The sequence below is a fragment of the Oncorhynchus clarkii genome, chromosome 12 (assembly GCF_045791955.1).
Source record: "Oncorhynchus clarkii lewisi isolate Uvic-CL-2024 chromosome 12, UVic_Ocla_1.0, whole genome shotgun sequence".
NCBI lineage: Eukaryota > Metazoa > Chordata > Actinopteri > Salmoniformes > Salmonidae > Oncorhynchus > Oncorhynchus clarkii.
This window is the reverse complement of record NC_092158.1, coordinates 91,949,410-91,969,564: the sequence shown is the minus strand read 5'-3', so window position 1 is coordinate 91,969,564 and position 20,155 is coordinate 91,949,410. Positions and strand designations below refer to the sequence as shown.

Genomic DNA, 20,155 nt, shown 5'->3' with positions numbered 1-20,155 from the left:
TAAAATACAGAGTTGTAGGCTCTATATATAAACTCTCGGTCATTTATTGGGTAAATCGCTCAGCTATATAAAATACAGAGAGTTGTAGGCTCTATATATAAACTCTAAAGTCATTTACTGGGTAAATCACTCAGCTATATAAAATACAGAGAGTTGTAGGCTCTCTATATAAACTCCCAGTCATTTACTGGGTAAATCACTCAGCTATATAAAATACAGAGAGTTGTATGCTCTATATATAAACTCCCAGTCATTTATTGGGTAAATCGCTCAGCTATATAAAATACAGAGAGTTGTAGGCTCTATATATAAACTCTAAAGTCATTTACTGGGTAAATCACTCAGCTATATAAAATACAGAGAGTTGTAGGCTCTCTATATAAACTCCCAGTCATTTACTGGGTAAATCACTCAGCTATATAAAATACAGAGAGTTGTAGGCTCTCTATATAAACTCCCAGTCATTTACTGGGTAAATCGCTCAGCTATATAAAATACAGAGAGTTGTAGGCTCTCTATATAAACTCCCAGTCATTTATTGGGTAAATCACTCAGCTATATAAAATACAGAGAGTTGTAGGCTCTATATATAAACTCTAAAGTAATTTATTGGGTAAATCACCAACGTTTCGGCATGACTGGGCCTCCTTCTTGAGTATTGAGCCAATAAAAACAATGTGTGTACACAGGATGTCCCGGACCAGGAAGATACAGTGGCTTGTGAAAGTATTCACCCCCCTTGGCATTTTTCCATTTTGTTGCCTTACAACCTGGAATTAACATAGATTTTTGGGGGGGGTTGTATCATTTGATTTACACATCATGCCGACCACTTTGAAGATGCAAAATATTTTTTTATTGTGAAACAAACAAGAAATAAGACAAAAAAACAGAAAACCTCAGCGTGCATAACTATTCACCCCCCCAAAAATCAATACTTTGTAGAGCCACTTTTTGCAGCAATTACAGCTGCAAGTCTCTTGAGGTATGTCTCTATAAGCTTGGCACATCTGGCCACTGGGATTTTTTCCCATTCTTCAATGCCAAACTGCTCCAGCTCCTTCAAGTTGGATGGGTTCCGCTGGTGTACAGCAATCTTTAAGTCATACTACAGATTCTCAATTGGATTGAGGTCTGGGCTTTGACTAGGCCATTCCAAGACAGTTTCCCAGTCCCTGCCAATGACAACCATCCCACACAGCATGATGCTGCCAACACCATGCTTCACTGTGGGGATGGTGTTCTCGGGGTGATGGGAAGTGTTGGGTTTGCGCCAGACATAGCGTTTTCCTTGATGGCCAAAAATATCAATTTCAGTCTCATCTGACCAGAGTACCTTCTTCCATATGTTTGGGGAGTCTCCCACATGCCTTTTGGCGAACACCAAATGTGTTTGCTTATTTTTTTCTTTAAGCAATGACTTTTTTCTGGCCACTCCTCCGTAAAGCCCTGCTCTGTGGAATGTACGGCATAAAGTGGTCCTATGGACAAATACTCCAGCCTCCGCTGTGGAGCTTTGCAGCTCCTTCAGGGTTATCTTTGGTCTCTTTGTTGCCTCTCTGATTAATGACCTCCTTGCCTGGTTCATTAGTTTTGGTGGGTGGCCCTCTCTTGACAGGTTTGTTGTGGTGCCATATTCTTTCCATTTTTTAATAATGGATTTAATAGTGCTCCGTGGGATGTTCAAAGTATTGGATATTTTTTTAGAACCCAACCCTGATCTGTACTTTTCCACAACTTTGTCTCTGACCTGTTTGGAGAGCTCCTTGGTCTTCATGGTGTCGCTTGCTTTGTGGTGCCCCTTGCTTAGTGGTGTTGCAGACTCTGGGGCCTTTCAGAACAGGTGTATATATACTGAGATCATGTGACAGATCATGTGCACGCACCACTTTCCGTTTCATATTTTTTTTTAGAGATCTTTATAACAAATTTATTTTTTATTTTTTCTTCACCAATTTGGACTATTTTGTGTCCATTACACGAAATCCAAATAAAAATCCATTTAAATGACATGTTGTAATGCAACAAAATAGGAAAAAACGCCAAGAGGGATGAATAATTATGCAAGGCACATTCATCCCTGTCTGATACATTAGTTCTGTAATGGTGTGTTTTCATTGTTAGGTGGCGCTGCCTCTGAGTGAGGTTGATCTGGTGAAAGGTGGTCATTGGTGGAAGGCCCTGGTACCTAGTTCTCAGGTAGGAAGAACACACACACACACTAAATGTCTTAGTTCAACACACACTAAGTGTCTTAATTCAACACACACTGTCTTAGTTCAACACATTGATCTAAGTGGATTCTTCCCTTTGGATGTGAAACCGTTATCAAGCTCCTCAGCCTCCTCTCCTCCTCTTCCTCCTCATTCCCTCGTCCTCCTCCTACTCCTCCTCTCCTCCTCTCAGCCTCTCTTACATAGACATAGTAGGTATGTCAGTATGTGAAACCGTTATCAAGCTCCTCAGCCTCTCCTCCTCCTCCTCTTCCTCCTCATTCCCTCGTCCTCCTCCTACTCCTCCTCTCCTCCTCTCAGCCTCTCTTACATAGACATACAGTGATCTTTAGGCCCACTGAGGCCCAATCTGTTGTTTATTGGCCAGGAGAGGCACAACACTTGACTTCGTGTGTGTGTGTGTGTGTGTGTGTGTGTGTGTGTGTGTGCGTGCGTGCGTGCGTGCGTGCGTGCGTGCGTGCGTGCGTGCGTGCGTGCGTGCGTGCGTGCGTGCGTGCCACTAACACTGACACACTGTCCTAGCTGCACATCTGTTCTATTGTCTTGAGGGCGGTGAACGCATCGCCCTCGAACACAACAACACCACCACAACTACACCACAACAATACAACAACACCACAACTACACCACAACAACACCACAACTACACCAGAACAACACCACAACAACACCACAACACCACAACAACACCACAACACCACAACAACACCACCACAACACCACCACACCACCACAACACCACCACAACAACACCACAACACCACAACAACACCACAACAACACCACAACAAAAACACAACACCACCACAACTACACCACACCACCACAACACCACCACAACAACACCACCACAACACCACACCACCACCACAACACCACCACAACAACACCACAACACCACAACAACACCACAACAACACCACAACACCACAACAATAACACAACACCACCACAACTACACCACAACAATAAAACAACAACACCACAACACCAAAACAACAACACAACACCACAACAACACCACAACAACACCACAACACCACAACACCACAACACCACAACAACACCACAACAATACAACAACAACACCACAACAACACCACAACAATACAACAACAACACCACAACAACACCACAACAACACCACAACACCACCACAACTACACCACAACAATACAACAACACCACAACAACACCACAACACCACAACACCACCACAACTACACCACAACAACACCACAACTACACCACAACAACACCACAACAACACCACAACAACACCACAACACCACCACAACACCACAACTACACCACAACAACACCACAACAACACCACAACAACACCACAACACCACCACAACACCACAACAACACCACAACAACACCACAACACCACCACAACACCACAACAACACCACAACAACACCACAACACCACCACAACACCACAACTACACCACAACAATACAACAACAACACCACAACAACACCACAACACCAAAACAACAACACAACACCACCACAACAACACCACAACACCACCACAACACCACCACAACACCACAACAACAACACAACACCACAACACCACAACAACAACACAACACCACAACACCACCACAACAACACCACAACAACAACACAACACCACAACAATACCACAACACCACAACAACACCACAACAACACCACAACAACAACACAACACCACAACACCACAACAACAACACAACACCACAACAACACCACAACACCACAACACCACCACAACACCACCACAACACCACAACAACACCACAACAATACAACACCACCACAACAATACAACACCACAACTACACCACAATGACACAAAGACACCAGAACACCACCACAACAACACCACAACAACAACACAACACCACAACAATACCACAACACCACAACAACACCACAACAACACCACAACAACACCACAACAACAACACAACACCACAACACCACAACACAACAACACCACAATACCACAACACCGCAACACCACGACACCACAACAACACCACAACACCACAACAACACCACAGCACCACCAAAACACCACAACAACACCACCACCACAACTACACCACAACTACACCACAACAACAACAACAACAACACAACAACGCCACAACAACAGGCTGTTAAAGAACAACATTATACACACACGTACACACCTTGGGTTCTCTCTACTAGGTGGCTCTCTACTAGACGTACATCCTGGGTTCTCTCTACTAGAGAGAGAGAGAGAGAAAGAGCTGCTGTTATCACTCCACTCTCTGAGATAGTCAGACAGACATATCTACAGACAGAGTGATATCAACAGTGTTTTGTGTTTCTAACAGAATGAGGTAGAGCTGGGAGAGCTGCTGTTATCACTCTACTATCTGAGATAGTCAGACAGAGTGATATCAACAGTATTTTGTGTTTCTAACAGAATGAGGTAGAGCTGGGAGAGCTGCTGTTATCACTCTACTATCTGAGATAGTCAGACAGAGTGATATCAACAGTATTTTGTGTTTCTAACAGAATGAGGTAGAGCTGGGAGAGCTGCTGTTATCACTCTACTATCTGAGATAGTCAGACAGAGTGATATCAACAGTGTTTTGTGTTTCTAACAGAATGAGGTAGAGCTGGGAGAGCTGCTGTTATCACTCAACTACCTGCCCTCTGCTGGAAGACTCAACGTTGACATCATCAGAGCGAAGCAGCTGCTGCAGACAGACATGTGCCAGGGATCAGGTAAAATATACCGACTAACATAGCTACTAATGTACCTACTGACACACCTACTGACATACCTACTAATATACCTACTAACATACCTATTAATATACCTACTAATATACCTATTACTATACCTATTAATATACCTACTAATATACCTATTAATATACCTACTAATATACCTATTAATATACCTATTAATGTGCCTACTAATATACCTATTAATATACCTACTAATATACCTATTAATATACCTACTAATATACCTATTAATATAACTACTAATATACCTATTAATATACCTATTAATATACCTACTAATATACCTATTAATATACCTATTAATATACCTACTAATATACCTACTGATATACCTAATAATATACCTATTAATATACCTATTAATATACCTACTAATATACCTACTAATATACCTATTAATATACCTATTAACATACCTACTAATATACCTAATGTTATATCTACAGTCTCTATCACAACTATAACACACACCTGACACACGTGGTGTTACATCAGTGTGTCAGGTGTGTGATACCTGAATGACAGAGGGGATACCTGAATAACTGAAAAGGATACCTGAATAACAGAGTGGATGTCTGAACGACATAGTGGATATCTGAACGACATAGTGGATATCTGAACGACATAGTGGATACCTGAACAACAGAGTGGATACCTGAATTACAGAGTGGATACCTGGATAACATAGTGGATACCTGAATAGCATAGTGGATACCTGAATAACATAGTGGATACCTGAATAACATAGTGGATACCTGAATAACATAGTGGATACCTGAATGACAGAGGGGATACCTGAATGGCAGAGGGGATACCTGAATGACAGAGGGGATACCTGAATGACAGAGGGGATATCTGAATAACAGAGTGGATACCTGAATGACAGAGGGGATATCTGAATAACAGAGGGGATACCTGAATAACAGAGTGGATACCTGAATAACAGAGGAGGGATACCTGACTAACAGAACGACCGAGGGGGATACCTGAACGACAGAGGAGGGATACCTGAATAACAGAGGGGGGATACCTGACTAACAGAGGAGGGATACCTGAACAACAGAGGAGGGATACCTGAATAACAGAGGGATACCTGACTAACAGAGGAGGGATACCTGAACAACAGAGGAGGGATACCTGAATAACAGAGGGATACCTGACTAACAGAGGAGGGATACCTGAATAACAGAGGAGGGATACCTGACTAACAGAGGAGGGATACCTGACTAACAGAGGAGGGATACCTGACTAACAGAGGAGGGATACCTGACTAACAGAGGAGGGATACCTGACTAACAGAGGAGGGATACCTGACTAACAGAGGAGGGATACCTGAATAACAGAGGAGGGATACCTGACTAACAGAGGAGGGATACCTGACTAACAGAGGAGGGATACCTGACTAACAGAGGAGGGATACCTGACTAACAGAGGAGGGATACCTGAATAACAGAGGAGGGATACCTGACTAACAGAGGAGGGATACCTGACTAACAGAGGAGGGATACCTGACTAACAGAGGAGGGATACCTGACTAACAGAGGAGGGATACCTGAATTAGCACAGACTGGAATATGTTACGGGACTCACCCGATGGCATTGAGGAGTTCACCACATCAGTCAACGGCTTCATTAATACGTACATCGATGAAGTTGCCCTCACAATGACCGTACGTACATTTCCCAACCAGAAGCCATGGATTACAGGCAACAGCCGCACTGAGCTAGAGGCTATAGGTGCCGCTTTCAAGGAGCGGGACACTAACCTGGACACTTATAAGACATCCCACTATGCCCTTTGACGACCAATCAAACAGGCAAAGTGTCAATACAGGACTAAAATCTAATCCTACTACACTGGCTGTGGCAGGGCTTGCAATCTATCACGGATTACAAAGAGAAAACCAGCAGCGAGATGCCCAGTGACACGAGCTTACCAGATGAGCTAAATGCCTTCTTTGCTCGCTTCGAGGCAAGCAACACTGAACCATGCGTGAGAGCACCAGCTGTTCTGGACGACTGTGTGATCACGCTCTCCATAGCCGATGTGAGTAAGACCTTTAAACAGGTGAACATTCACAAGGCCACGGGGCCAGATGGATTACTAGGATGTGTACTCAGAACATGCGCCGACCAGCTGGCCAGTGTCACACGACTGCGTGGTCACACACGACTCCGACACCATCATTAAGTTTGCTGACCACACGATGGTGGAAGGCCTGATCACCGAAGATGATTAAACAGCCTCTAGGGAGGAGGTCAGAGACCTGGCAGTGTGGTGCCGGGACAACAACCTCTTCCTCAACGTTGAGGAAGCCTATAGGGAGGTCAGAGACCTGGCAGTGTGGTGACAGGACAACAACCTCTCCCTCAACGTTGAGGAAGCCTATAGGGAGGTCAGAGACCTGGCAGTGTGGTGACAGGACAACAACCTCTCCCTCAACGTCAGCAAGACAAAGGAGCTGATCGTGGACTACAGGAAACAGAGGGCCGAGCAGCCCCCCATTCACATGGACGGGGCTGTAGTGGAGCAGGTGTCCACATCACTAAGGATCATGGTCTACACACACCAACACAGCCGTGAAGAGGGCCTCCCCCTTAGGGGGCTGAAAAGATTTGGCATGGGCCCTGAGATCCTCAAAAAATGACACAGCTGCACCATTGAGAGAACATCTTCACTGGCTGCATCACAACTTGGTACGGCAACTGCTTGGCATCTGCCCGGAAGGCAATACAGAGGGTAGTGAGTACGGCCCAGTACATCACTGGGGCCGAGCGCTGTGCCATCCAGGACCTCTACACCAGGCCGTGTCAGAGGAAGGCCCTAAACGTTTTATATGTGCAGTAGCTTATGGGGATCCTAATAAACTAAACTAAACTTAACTAATCTGTCCCTTCATGCCTTGTTATATGTACATATCTATCTTATTTAACAGGTACCCCTGAACATTGACTCAGTACTGGTACCCTGTGTATATAGCCAAGTTATCATTGACTCAGTACTGGTACCCTGTGTATATAGCCAAGTTATCATGGACTCAGTACTGGTACCCCGTGTATATAACCAAGTTATCATTACTCATTGTGTATCTGTTATTACATTTTTATTATTTCTTTATGTTCTTTATCTCTGTATTGTTGGGAAGGACCTGTCAGTCAGCTTTTCACTGTTAGTTCACACCTGGTGTTTATCAAGCATGTGATGAATAACACCTTATATACCACACCTGGGGATCAGGTAATAACTGCAGAAACCTGAAAAACACACCTGACACACACCTGGGGATCAGGTAATAACTGCAGAAGCCTGACACACACCTGGGGATCAGGTAATAACTGCAGAAACCTGAATAACACACCTGGGGATCAGGTAATAACTGCAGAAACCTGAATAACACACCTGGGGATCAGGTAATAACTGCAGAAACCTGAATAACACACTTGGGGATCAGGTAATAACTGCAGAAACCTGAATAACACACCTGACACACACCTGGGGATCAGGTAATAACTACAGAAACCTGAATAACACACCTGGGGATCAGGTAATAACTGCAGAAACCTGAATAACACACCTGGGGATCAGGTAATAACTGCAGAAACCTGAATAACACACCTGGGGATCAGGTAATAACTGCAGAAACCTGACACACACCTGACACACACCTGGGGATCAGGTAATAACTGCAGAAACCTGAATAACACACCTGACACACACCTGGGGATCAGGTAATAACTGCAGAAACCTGACACACACCTGGGGATCAGGTAATAACTTCAGAAACCTGAATAACACACCTGACACACACCTGGGGATCAGGTAATAACTGCAGAAACCTGAATAACACACCTGACACACACCTGGGGATCAGGTAATAACTGCAGAAACCTGACACACACCTGGGGATCAGGTAATAACTTCAGAAACCTGAATAACACACCTGACACACACCTGGGGATCAGGTAATAACTGCAGAAACCTGACACATACCTGGGGATCAGGTAATAACTGCAGAAACCTGAATAACACACCTGACACACACCTGGGGATCAGGTAATAACTTCAGAAACCTGAATAACACACCTGACACACACCTGGGGATCAGGTAATAACTGCAGAAACCTGACACACACCTGGTGATCAGGTAATAACTTCAGAAACCTGAATAACACACCTGACACACACCTGGGGATCAGGTAATAACTACAGAAACCTGACACACACCTGGGGATCAGGTAATAACTGCAGAAACCTGAATAACACACCTGGGGATCAGGTAATAACTTCAGAAACCTGAATAACACACCTGACACACACCTGGGGATCAGGTAATAACTGCAGAAATCTGACACACACCTGGGGATCAGGTAATAACTTCAGAAACCTGAATAACACACCTGACACACACCTGGGGATTAGATAATAACTGCAGAAACCTGACACACACCTGGGGATCAGGTAATAACTTCAGAAACCTGAATAACACACCTGACACACACCTGGGGATCAGGTAATAACTGCAGAAACCTGAATAACACACCTGACACACACGTGGGGACCAGGTAAATACTGCAGAAACCTGAATAACACACCTGACACACACCTGGGGATCAGGTAATAACTGCAGAAACCTGAATAACACACCTGACACACACCTGGGGATCAGGTAATAACTGCAGAAACCTGAATAACACACCTGGGGATCAGGTAATAACTGCAGAAACCTGACACACACCTGGGGATCAGGTAATAACTGCAGAAACCTGAATAACACCTGACACACACCTGGGGATCAGGTAATAACTTCAGAAACCTGAATAAAACAACTGACACACACCTGGGGATCAGGTAATAACTGCAGAAACCTGAATAACACACCTGACACACACCTGGGGATCAGGTAATAACTGCAGAAACCTGAATAACACACCTGGGGATCAGGTAAATACTGCAGAAACCTGAATAACACACCTGACACACACCTGGGGATCAGGTAATAACTGCAGAAACCTGAATAACACACCTGGGGATCAGGTAATAACTGCAGAAACCTGAATAACACACCTGGGGATCAGGTAAATACTGCAGAAACCTGAATAACACACCTGGGGATCAGGTCATAACTGCAGAAACCTGAATAACACACCTGGGGATCAGGTCATAACTGCAGAAACCTGAATAACACACCTGGGGATCAGGTAAATACTGCAGAAACCTGAATAACACACCTGGGGATCAGGTAATAACTGCAGAAAACTGAATAACACACCTGGGGATCAGGTAAATACTGCAGAAACCTGGATAACACACCTGGGGATAAGGTAATAACTGCAGAAACCTGAATAACACACCTGACACACACCTGGGGATCAGGTAATAACTTCAGAAACCTGACACACACCTGGGGATCAGGTAATAACTGCAGAAACCTGAATAACACACCTGACACACACCTGGGGATCAGGTAATAACTTCAGAAACCTGAATAACACACCTGACACACACCTGGGGATCAGGTAATAACTGCAGAAACCTGAATAACACACCTGACACACACCTGGGGATCAGGTAATAACTGCAGAAACCTGAATAACACACCTGGGGATCAGGTAATAACTGCAGAAACCTGAATAACACACCTGGGGATCAGGTAAATACTGCAGAAACCTGAATAACACACCTGGGGATCAGGTAATAACTGCAGAAACCTGAATAACACACCTGGGGATCAGGTAAATACTGCAGAAACCTGAATAACACACCTGGGGATCAGGTAATAACTGCAGAAACCTGAATAACACACCTGACACACACCTGGGGATCAGGTAATAACTGCAGAAACCTGAATAACACACCTGACACACACCTGGGGATCAGGTAAATACTGCAGAAACCTGAATAACACACCTGACACACACCTGGGGATCAGGTAATAACTGCAGAAACCTGAATAACACACCTGGGGATCAGGTAATAACTGCAGAAACCTGAATAACACACCTGGGGATCAGGTAAATACTGCAGAAACCTGAATAACACACCTGGGGATCAGGTAATAACTGCAGAAACCTGAATAACACACCTGGGGATCAGGTAAATACTGCAGAAACCTGAATAACACACCTGGGGATCAGGTAATAACTGCAGAAACCTGAATAACACACCTGGGGATCGGTTAAATACTGCAGAAACCTGAATAACACACCTGGGGATCAGGTAATAACTGCAGAAACCTGAATAACACACCTGACACACACCTGGGGATCAGGTAATAACTGCAGAAACCTGAATAACACACCTGGGGATCAGGTAATAACTGCAGAAACCTGAATAACACACCTGGGGATCAGGTAAATACTGCAGAAACCTGAATAACACACCTGGGGATCAGGTAATAACTGCAGAAACCTGAATAACACACCTGGGGATCAGGTAAATACTGCAGAAACCTGAATAACACACCTGGGGATCAGGTAATAACTGCAGAAACCTGAATAACACACCTGGGGATCAGGTAAATACTGCAGAAACCTGAATAACACACCTGGGGATCAGGTAATAACTGCAGAAACCTGAATAACACACCTGACACACACCTGGGGATCAGGTAATAACTGCAGAAACCTGAACAACACACCTGGGGATCAGGTAAATACTGCAGAAACCTGAATAACACACCTGACACACACCTGGGGACCAGGTAATAACTGCAGAAACCTGAATAACACACCTGGGGATCAGGTAAATACTGCAGAAACCTGAATAACACACCTGGGGATCAGGTAATAACTGCAGAAACCTGAATAACACACCTGACACACACCTGGGGATCAGGTAAATACTGCAGAAACCTGAACAACACACCTGGGGATCAGGTAAATACTGCAGAAACCTGAATAACACACCTGACACACACCTGGGGATCAGGTAAATACTGCAGAAACCTGAACAACACACCTGGGGATCAGGTAAATACTGCAGAAACCTGAATAACACACCTGACACACACCTGGGGATCAGGTAAATACTGCAGAAACCTGAATAACACACCTGACACACACCTGGGGACCAGGTAATAACTGCAGAAACCTGTATAACACACCTGACACACACCTGGCATCACATGGAACCACTTCACACCATGTCACACCACACCACGACACTACACACCACGAGGTACCATGTACGTCATACTCATACTCATTCCTTCCTGTCCCTATCTACCCCCCCCCCCCCCCCCCCAGACCCGTTTGTGGAGGTTCAGCTGGTAAACAGAACATTTCACTTCCTTCCTGTCTCTATCTCCAGACCCGTTTGTGAAGGTTCAGCTGGTAACAGGGCTGAAGCTGGTAAAGACCAAGAAGACTTCCTGTATGAAAGGAACCATCGACCCCTTCTACAACGAGTCGTTCAGCTTCAGAGTCCCCCACGAAGACCTCAGCGAAGTCAGCCTGGTATTTACAGGTACAGCCCAGAGAGAGAGAGAGGGGGGGAGAGAGAGAGAGAGAGAGAGAGAGAGAGAGAGAGAGGGAGAGGGAGAGGGAGAGGGAGAGGTGATGGGGAGGGGAGGGGAGGAGAGAGACAGAGACAGAGAGAGAGGGGAGAGAGAGAGAGAGAGAGAGAGAGAGAGAGAGAGAGAGAGAGAGAGAGAGAGAGAGAGAGAGAGAGGGAGGGAGAGGGAGAGGTGATGGGGAGGGGAGGAGAGAGACAGAGACAGAGACAGAGACAGAGACAGAGAGAGAGAGAGAGAGAGAGAGAGAGGGAGGGAAGGGGGGAGGAGAGAGAGGGGTTAAAGAGGGGGCTTCAGAGTCCCCCACAAAGACCTTAGCGAAGTCAGCTTCGACTTCACAAGTACAGCCCCTAGAGAGAGAGCGAGACAGAGAGAGAGAGAGAGAGAGAGAGGAGTGATGGGTAGGGGAGGAGAGAGAGAGAGAGAGAGGATGAGGGAGAGTGAGTCTCCATCCCTCTCACTCTATCTCTCTCTCCATCCCTCTCTCTCTATCTCTCTCTCCATCCCTCTCTCCTTACCTCCATCTCTCTCCCTCTCTCCTTACCTCTCTCTCTACCTCTCTCTCTCTCTATCTCTCTCCTTACCTCTCTCTCTACCTCTCCATCTCTCCCCCTCTCTCCTTACCTCTCTCTCTATCTCTCCATCTCTCCCTCTCTCCTTACCTCTCTCTCTACCTCTCTATCTCTCTCCATCTCTCGCTCCATCTCTCTCTCTCCCTCTCTCCTTACCTCTCTCTCTCGCTCCATCTCTCTCTCTCCTTACCTCTCTCTCTCTCCATCTCTCTCCCTCGCTCCATCTCGCTCCCTCTCTCCTTACCTTTCTCTATCTCTCTTGCTCTATCTCTCGCCATCTCTCTCTCCATCCCTCTCTCCACCCCTCTCTCTCTATCTCTCTCTTGATCTCTCTCCCCATCCCTCTCTCTCTATCTCTCTCTCCATCCCTCTCTCCATCCCGCTCTCTCTATCTCTCTCTCCATCCCTCTCTCTCTATCTCTCTCTCTCCATCCCTCTCTCTCTATCTCTCTATCTATCTCTCCATCCCTCTATCTCTCTCCCTCGCATCACTCTCCCTCTTTCCATCACAATTAGATAACTGTAAGTGGAAGAAGGATGGGGAGAGAGAGAGAGAAGGAGAGAGGGATGGATAGAGAGATAGACAAATGGAAAGAGAGCCAGAGAGAGAGGGATGAGAGAGAGAGGGAGAGAGAGAGGGAGAGGAAAGAGCGAAGGAGAGAGAGGAAAGTGAGATAAGAGAGACAACAAGAGGAATGGGAAACAGAGAGAGACAGAGAAAGAGGAATGTGAAACAGAGAGAGAGGGGTCGGCGACAGCCTTCACAAACGTGCCACTTCCGCACTGCTGACAATTAGAGTAATTGCCGTGGCAACGGTTGCCAGGGTGTCGCCAGGGTGTCGCCAGGGCATCTCTAGCCCGTCTCTAGGCAGTCGCTAGGCTCCTCATTTGGCCAGCAGTAGCTACTGTGTTTACTGCTTAGACCGAGCATTCATTGATTCATTCGGTAGCCAGCCTAGCTTAGACCTGGTGGTAAAAGTGAGATTTTTAAATGTGGTGTAGCTACAGACTGTAATGTATCTAGCCTGGTCCCAGATCTGTGGTGAGGTTTCTAAATGTGGTGTAGCTACAGACTGTAATGTATCTAGCCTGGTCCCAGATCTGTGGTGAGGTTTCTAAATGTGGTGTAGCTACAGACTGTAATGTATCTAGACTGGTCCCAGATCTGTGGTGAGGTTTCTAAATGTGGTGTAGCTACAGACTGTAATGTATCTAGACTGGTCCCAGATCTGTGGTGAGGTTTCTAAATGTGGTGTAGCTACAGACTGTAATGTATCTAGAGACTGGTCCCAGATCTGTGGTGAGGCTTCTAAATGTGGTGTAACTATAGACTGTAATGTATCTAGACTGGTCCCAGATCTGTGGTGAGATTTCTAAATGTGGTGTAACTACAGACTGTAATGTATCTAGACTGGTCCCAGATCTGTGGTGAGATTTCTAAATGTGGTGTAACTACAGACTGTAATGTATCTAGACTGGTCCCAGATCTGTGGTGAGGTTTCTAAATGTGGTGTAGCTACAGACTGTATGTTTCTAGACTGGTCAGCAGCCTAGACTGAAAGGCAGCAGCCTAAATGTCGGGTGTTGGCTGAACTATTGAATACAATGAATGTTAAATCCTAGGCAAGAATAAACGTGTATTTCTGCATTGTGTTCCCTTTCTCAGTACAGTATTGTACTCCACTATTGTACTGTCAAACATGACATGTGACAATGACCATGGGAGTTGACTTGCCAAGACAAATCTGGAACCAGGAAGCTGCCATTTTTCGCCTAGCTATATAGCTAAGCCCAAGTTTAACACACTGCCATCTCTCTCTCCCTCTCTCTCTCTCTCTCTCTCTCTCTCTCTCTCTCTCTCTCTCTCTCTCTCTCTCTCTCTCTCTCTCTCTCTCTCTCTCTCTCTCTCTCTCTCTCTCTCTCTCTCTCTCTCAACTCTCTCTCGCTCTCTCTCTCGCTCTCTCCCCCTCTCTCTCTCTCTCTCTCGCTCTCTCTCTCTCGCTCTTTCTCGCTCCCTCTCTCTTTCTCACCATCCCTCTCTCTCTCTCTCTCTCCCTCTCTCTCTCTCTCTCTCTCTCTCTCTCTCTCTCTCCATCCCTCTTCCACTTAGAATGATCTAATTCTGAGGATCTCCTTCCCCTCTATATGTGTGTGTGTGTGTGTGTGTGTGTGTGTGTGTGTGTGTGTGTGTGTGTGTGTGTGTGTGTGTGTGTGTGTGTGTGTGTGTGTGTGTGTGTGTGTGTGTGTGTCTGTGTCTGTGTGTGTGTGTGTGTGTGGTGCTGAATGGAAACAGGCCTGTTCCTCTGTGCTATAGCTGTCTCTTATCAGACTTGGCTCTCCTCTCCCCTCCCTCTCTCACTGCCCCTCTCCTCCTCTCTCTCCTCTTCTCTCTCTCTCCCTCCCTTCCTCCCTCTCTTACTGACTCTTCATTGTCCTGCTCTGGGTAAATATAGCCTCTGCCAAGGATAAAGGAGGGTGTGAAGGAGACCAGACATAACAAACACACACACACTTAATTAATTTACTATTCATGATGATTATGATGATGGGCCCAAATATAGTGCACTATGTAGGGAATAGGGTGGCATTTGAGACTCATTAAGAGAGCAGGAGGTTATTGATTGTGTCTAGGTAGAAGGAGAGGGAGTGGGAGGGCACATACACACACACACACACACACACAAACACACACACACACACAAACCAAACATACACACACACACAAACACACACAGACACACATACACACACACACACACACACACACACACACACACACACACACATACACAAACACACACACACATAAACACACACATACACAAACACACACACACACAAACACACACACACACATACACAAACACACATACACACACACATACACAAACACACATACACACACACACACATACACGAACACACACACACATACATACACAGAGAGGTAGTAGGAGGATGTTGTGTTAAACAGGTCCTCTCAGAGAGGTAGTAGGAGGATGTTGTGTTAAACAGGTCCTCTCAGAGAGGTAGTAGGAGGATGTTGTGTTAAACAGGTCCTCTCAGAGAGGTAGTAGGAGGATGTTGTGTTAAACAGGTCCTCTCAGAGAGGTAGTAGGAGGATGTTGTGTTAAACAGGTCCTCACAGAGAGGTAGTAGGAGGATGTTGTGTTAAACAGGTCCTCTCAGAGAGGTAGTAGGAGGATGTTGTGTTAAACAGGTCCTCTCAGAGAGGTAGTAGGAGGATGTTGTGTTAAACAGGTCCTCTCAGAGAGGTAGTAGGAGGATGTTGTGTTAAACAGGTCCTCTCAGAGAGGTAGTAGGAGGATGTTGTTTTAAACAGGTCCTCTCAGAGAGGTAGTAGGATGATGTTGTGTTAAACAGGTCCTCTCAGAGAGGTAGTAGGAGGATGTTGATGATTCATGACTGATGGTTTCCGTTATTTATTTACCCTGATTCCCTGTATCTTGCTGGGTCTACAACCACCTAAAAGGAAGTGATTCCCTGTATCTTGCTGGGTCTACAACCACCTAAAAGGAAGTGATTCCCTGTATCTTGCTGGATCTACAACCACCTAAAAGGAAGTGATTCCCTGTATCTTGCTGGGTCTACAACCACCTAAAAGGAAGTGATTCCCTGTATCTTGCTGGGTCTACAACCACCTAAAAGGAAGTGATTCCCTGTATCTTGCTGGGTCTACAACCACCTAAAAGGAAGTGATTCCCTGTATCTTGCTGGGTCTACAACATCCTAAAAGGAAGCGATTCCCAAACCTTCCATAACAAAGCCATCCCCTACAGAGAGATGAACCTGGAGAAGAGTCCCCTAAGCAAGCTGGTCCTGGGGCTCTGTTCACAAACACAAACACAAACAGACCCCACAGAGCCCCAGGACAACAACACAAATAGACCCAACCAAATCATGAGAAAAATAAAATAAAATTACTTGACACTTTGGAAAGACTGAACAAAAAAACTCTGCCCAAAAAAACTGAGCCAACTAGAATGCTTTTTGGCCCTAAACAGAGAGGACACAGTGGCACAATGCCTTTGCCTCACCCAACATTAAGAAAGCTTTGACTATGTACAGACTTGCTATTGGCTCTCAAGAGAAGACAGGCTATGTGCACACTGCCAGAAAAAAATGAGGTGGAAACTGAGCTGCACTTCCTAACCTCCTGCCCAATGTATGACCATATTAGAGAGACATATTTCCCTCAGATTACACAGACCCACAAAGAATTTGAAAACAAATCCACTTTTGATAAACTCCCATATCTACTGGGTGAAATACCACAGTGTGACATCACAGCAGCAAGATTTGTGACCTGTTGCCACAAGAAAAGAACAAACCAGTGAAGAACAAACACCATTGTAAATACAACCCATATTTATGTTGATTTATTTTCCCTTTTGTACTTTAACTATTTGTACATCGTTACAACACTGTATATAATATACATAATATGAGATTTGAAATGTCGTTATTCTTTTGGAACGTCTGTGAGTGTAATGTTTACTGTTCATTTTTGTTTATTATCTATTTCACTTGCTTTGGCAATGTAAACATATGTTTCCCATAACAATTAAGCCCCTTAAATTGAATTAGAGAGAGAGAGAGAGATAGAGATTGAGAAAGGGGCAGAGAGAGAGAGAGAGAGAGAGAGAGAGAGATTGAGAGAGAGAGATTGAGAGAGAGAGAGAGAGAGAGAGAGAGAGAGAGATGGGCAGAGTGAAAGAGAGAGAGAGAGAGAGAGAGAGAGAGAGAGAGAGATGGGCAGAGTGAAAGAGAGAGAGAGAGAGAGAGAGAGAGAGAGAGAGATGGGCAGAGTGAAAGAGAGAGAGAGAGAGAGAGAGAGAGAGAGAGAGAGAGAGAGAGATGGGCAGAGTGAAAGAGAGAGAGAGAGATCTTTTGCAGAGTTGAATATATTGTAAATGTTCCCTGAGTTGTTCTCTGCTCTGTGCTCTGCACCCGGTGTTCCACGGTCTGTGTTCCACGGTCTGTGTTCCGCTGTCTGTGTTCCGCTGCGACCGCTTTCTGCTTCCAAACACACCTACGTCCCTGTCTGAGTCACCAACAATAAAACATACATGAGACCTGCTACACAACAAACAGAGAGGGAGGGAGGGAGGGAGGGAGGGAAGGAGTAGGGGAGGGAGGGAGGAGTAAGGGAGGGAGGAGTAAGGGAGGGAGAGAGGGAGGGAGGAGTAAGGGAGGGAGGGAGTGAGGGAGGGAGTAGTAAGGGAGGGAGGGAGGGAGGGAGGGAGGGAGGGAGGGAGGGAGGGAGGGAGGGAGGGAGGGAGGAGTAAGGGAAGGAGGGAGGAGGGAGGGAGGAGTAAGGGAAGGAGGGAGGAGTAAGGAAGGGAGGGAGGAGTAAGGGAGGGAGGGAGGGAGGAGTATGGGAGGGAGGGAGGAGTAAGGGATGGGGGAGGGAGGAGTAAGGGAGGGGGAGGAGTAAGAGGGAGGGAGGAGTAAGGGAAGGAGGGAGGAGTAAGGGAGGGAGGGAGGGAAGGAGTAGGGGAGGGAGGGAGGAGTAAGGGAGGGAGGGAAAGAAGGAGTAGGGGAGGTAGGGAGGCAATGAGTAAGGGAGGGAGTTAAGGAGTAAGGGAGGGAGTGAGGGAGGGAGGAACCCCTCGGAATGCAATCGAGGGGTCTTACATCGGCCTCCTGTCCTCTCCCCCTGTCCTGTCCTCTCCCCCTGTCCTGTCCTCTCCCCCTGTCCTGTCCTCTCCTCTCCCCCTGTCCTGTCCTCTCCTCTCCCCCTGTCCTGTCCTCTCCTCCTGTCCTCTCCTCTCCCCCTGTCCTGTCCTCTCCTCTCCCCCTGTCCTGTCCTCTCCTGTCCTCCTGTCATTTCCTCCTGTCTTTTCCTCCTCTCCTCCTCTCGTCCTGTCCTCTCCTCCTGTCTTTTCCTCCTCTCCTCCTGTCCTCTCCTCCTGTCTTTTCCTCCTCTCCTCCTGTCCTCTCCTCCTGTCTTTTCCTCCTCTCCTCCTGTCCTCTCCTCCTGTCTTTTCCTCCTCTCCTCCTGTCCTCTCCTCCTGTCCCCTCCTCCTGTCCTCTCCTCCTGTCCTCTCCTCCCGTCCTCTCCTCCCGTTCTCTCCTCCTGTCCTCTCCTCCTGTCCTCTCCTCCTGTCCTCTCCTCCTGTCCTTCCCTTCCTCTGCACTTATGTGACAAACAAAACACAGGACAGGTGAAACCAAAATGGTGGAAAGTCCCTCAAGCCAATGACTCCGCCCATCCAGAGCCTTTAAATCAATGACAGCAAGTACACAAGGAGAGGACCTCAAGGTGAAGGGGTCCGTGGTTCTCCTCCACGGGGATAAACCTCGTTACCTAGCAACAGCACGCCCTACGCTGTCTGCCCCAAGGGCCTGGCAATCTCTCTCACCAATGGAGGTGGTGTGTGTGTGTGTGTGTGTGTATGTGTGTGCTCGATTCTATATGCGACCCAAATCTATATTCACCAGCATACCTGATGACATTAATCCCCATTAGTTCCTGCCAAGGCAGCAGCTACTCTTCCTGGGGTTTATTATGGATCCCCATTAGTTCCTGTCAAGGCAGCAGCTACTCTTCCTGGGGTTTATTAAGGATCCCCATTAGTTCCTGCCAAGGCAGCAGCTACTCTTCCTGGGGTTTATTATGGATCCCCATTAGTTCCTGTCAAGGCAGCAGCTACTCTTCCTGGGGTTTATTATGGATCCCCATTAGTTCCTGTCAAGGCAGCAGCTACTCTTCCTGTGGTTTATTATGGATCCCCATTAGTTCCTGCCAGGGCAGCAGCTACTCTTCCTGGGGTTTATTATGGATCCCCAGTAGTTCCTGCCAAGGCAGCAGCTACTCTTCCTTGGGTTTATTAAGGATCCCCATTAGTTCCTGCCAAGGCAGCAGCTACTCTTCCTGGGGTTTATTATGGATCCCCATTAGTTCCTGTCAAGGCAGCAGCTACTCTTCCTGGGGTTTATTATGGATCCCCATTAGTTCCTGCCAAGGCAGCAGCTACTCTTCCTGGGGTTTAATATGGATCCCCATTAGTTCCTGCCAAGGCAGCAGC

General features: G+C 46.3%; 1 protein-coding gene across 1 annotated transcript in view; it reads left to right on the top strand.

The window, feature by feature from the left end:
* Positions 1 to 20,155, top strand: part of LOC139421661 (synaptotagmin-17-like) — a 63,668-nt gene that overhangs the window by 41,167 nt on the left and 2,346 nt on the right. Inside the window, exons 8-10 of the mRNA XM_071172748.1 lie at positions 2,125 to 2,199; positions 4,873 to 4,993; positions 12,330 to 12,485. Coding sequence (XP_071028849.1) covers positions 2,125 to 2,199; positions 4,873 to 4,993; positions 12,330 to 12,485 — 352 coding nt within the window. The remainder of the gene's footprint in view (positions 1 to 2,124; positions 2,200 to 4,872; positions 4,994 to 12,329; positions 12,486 to 20,155) is intronic.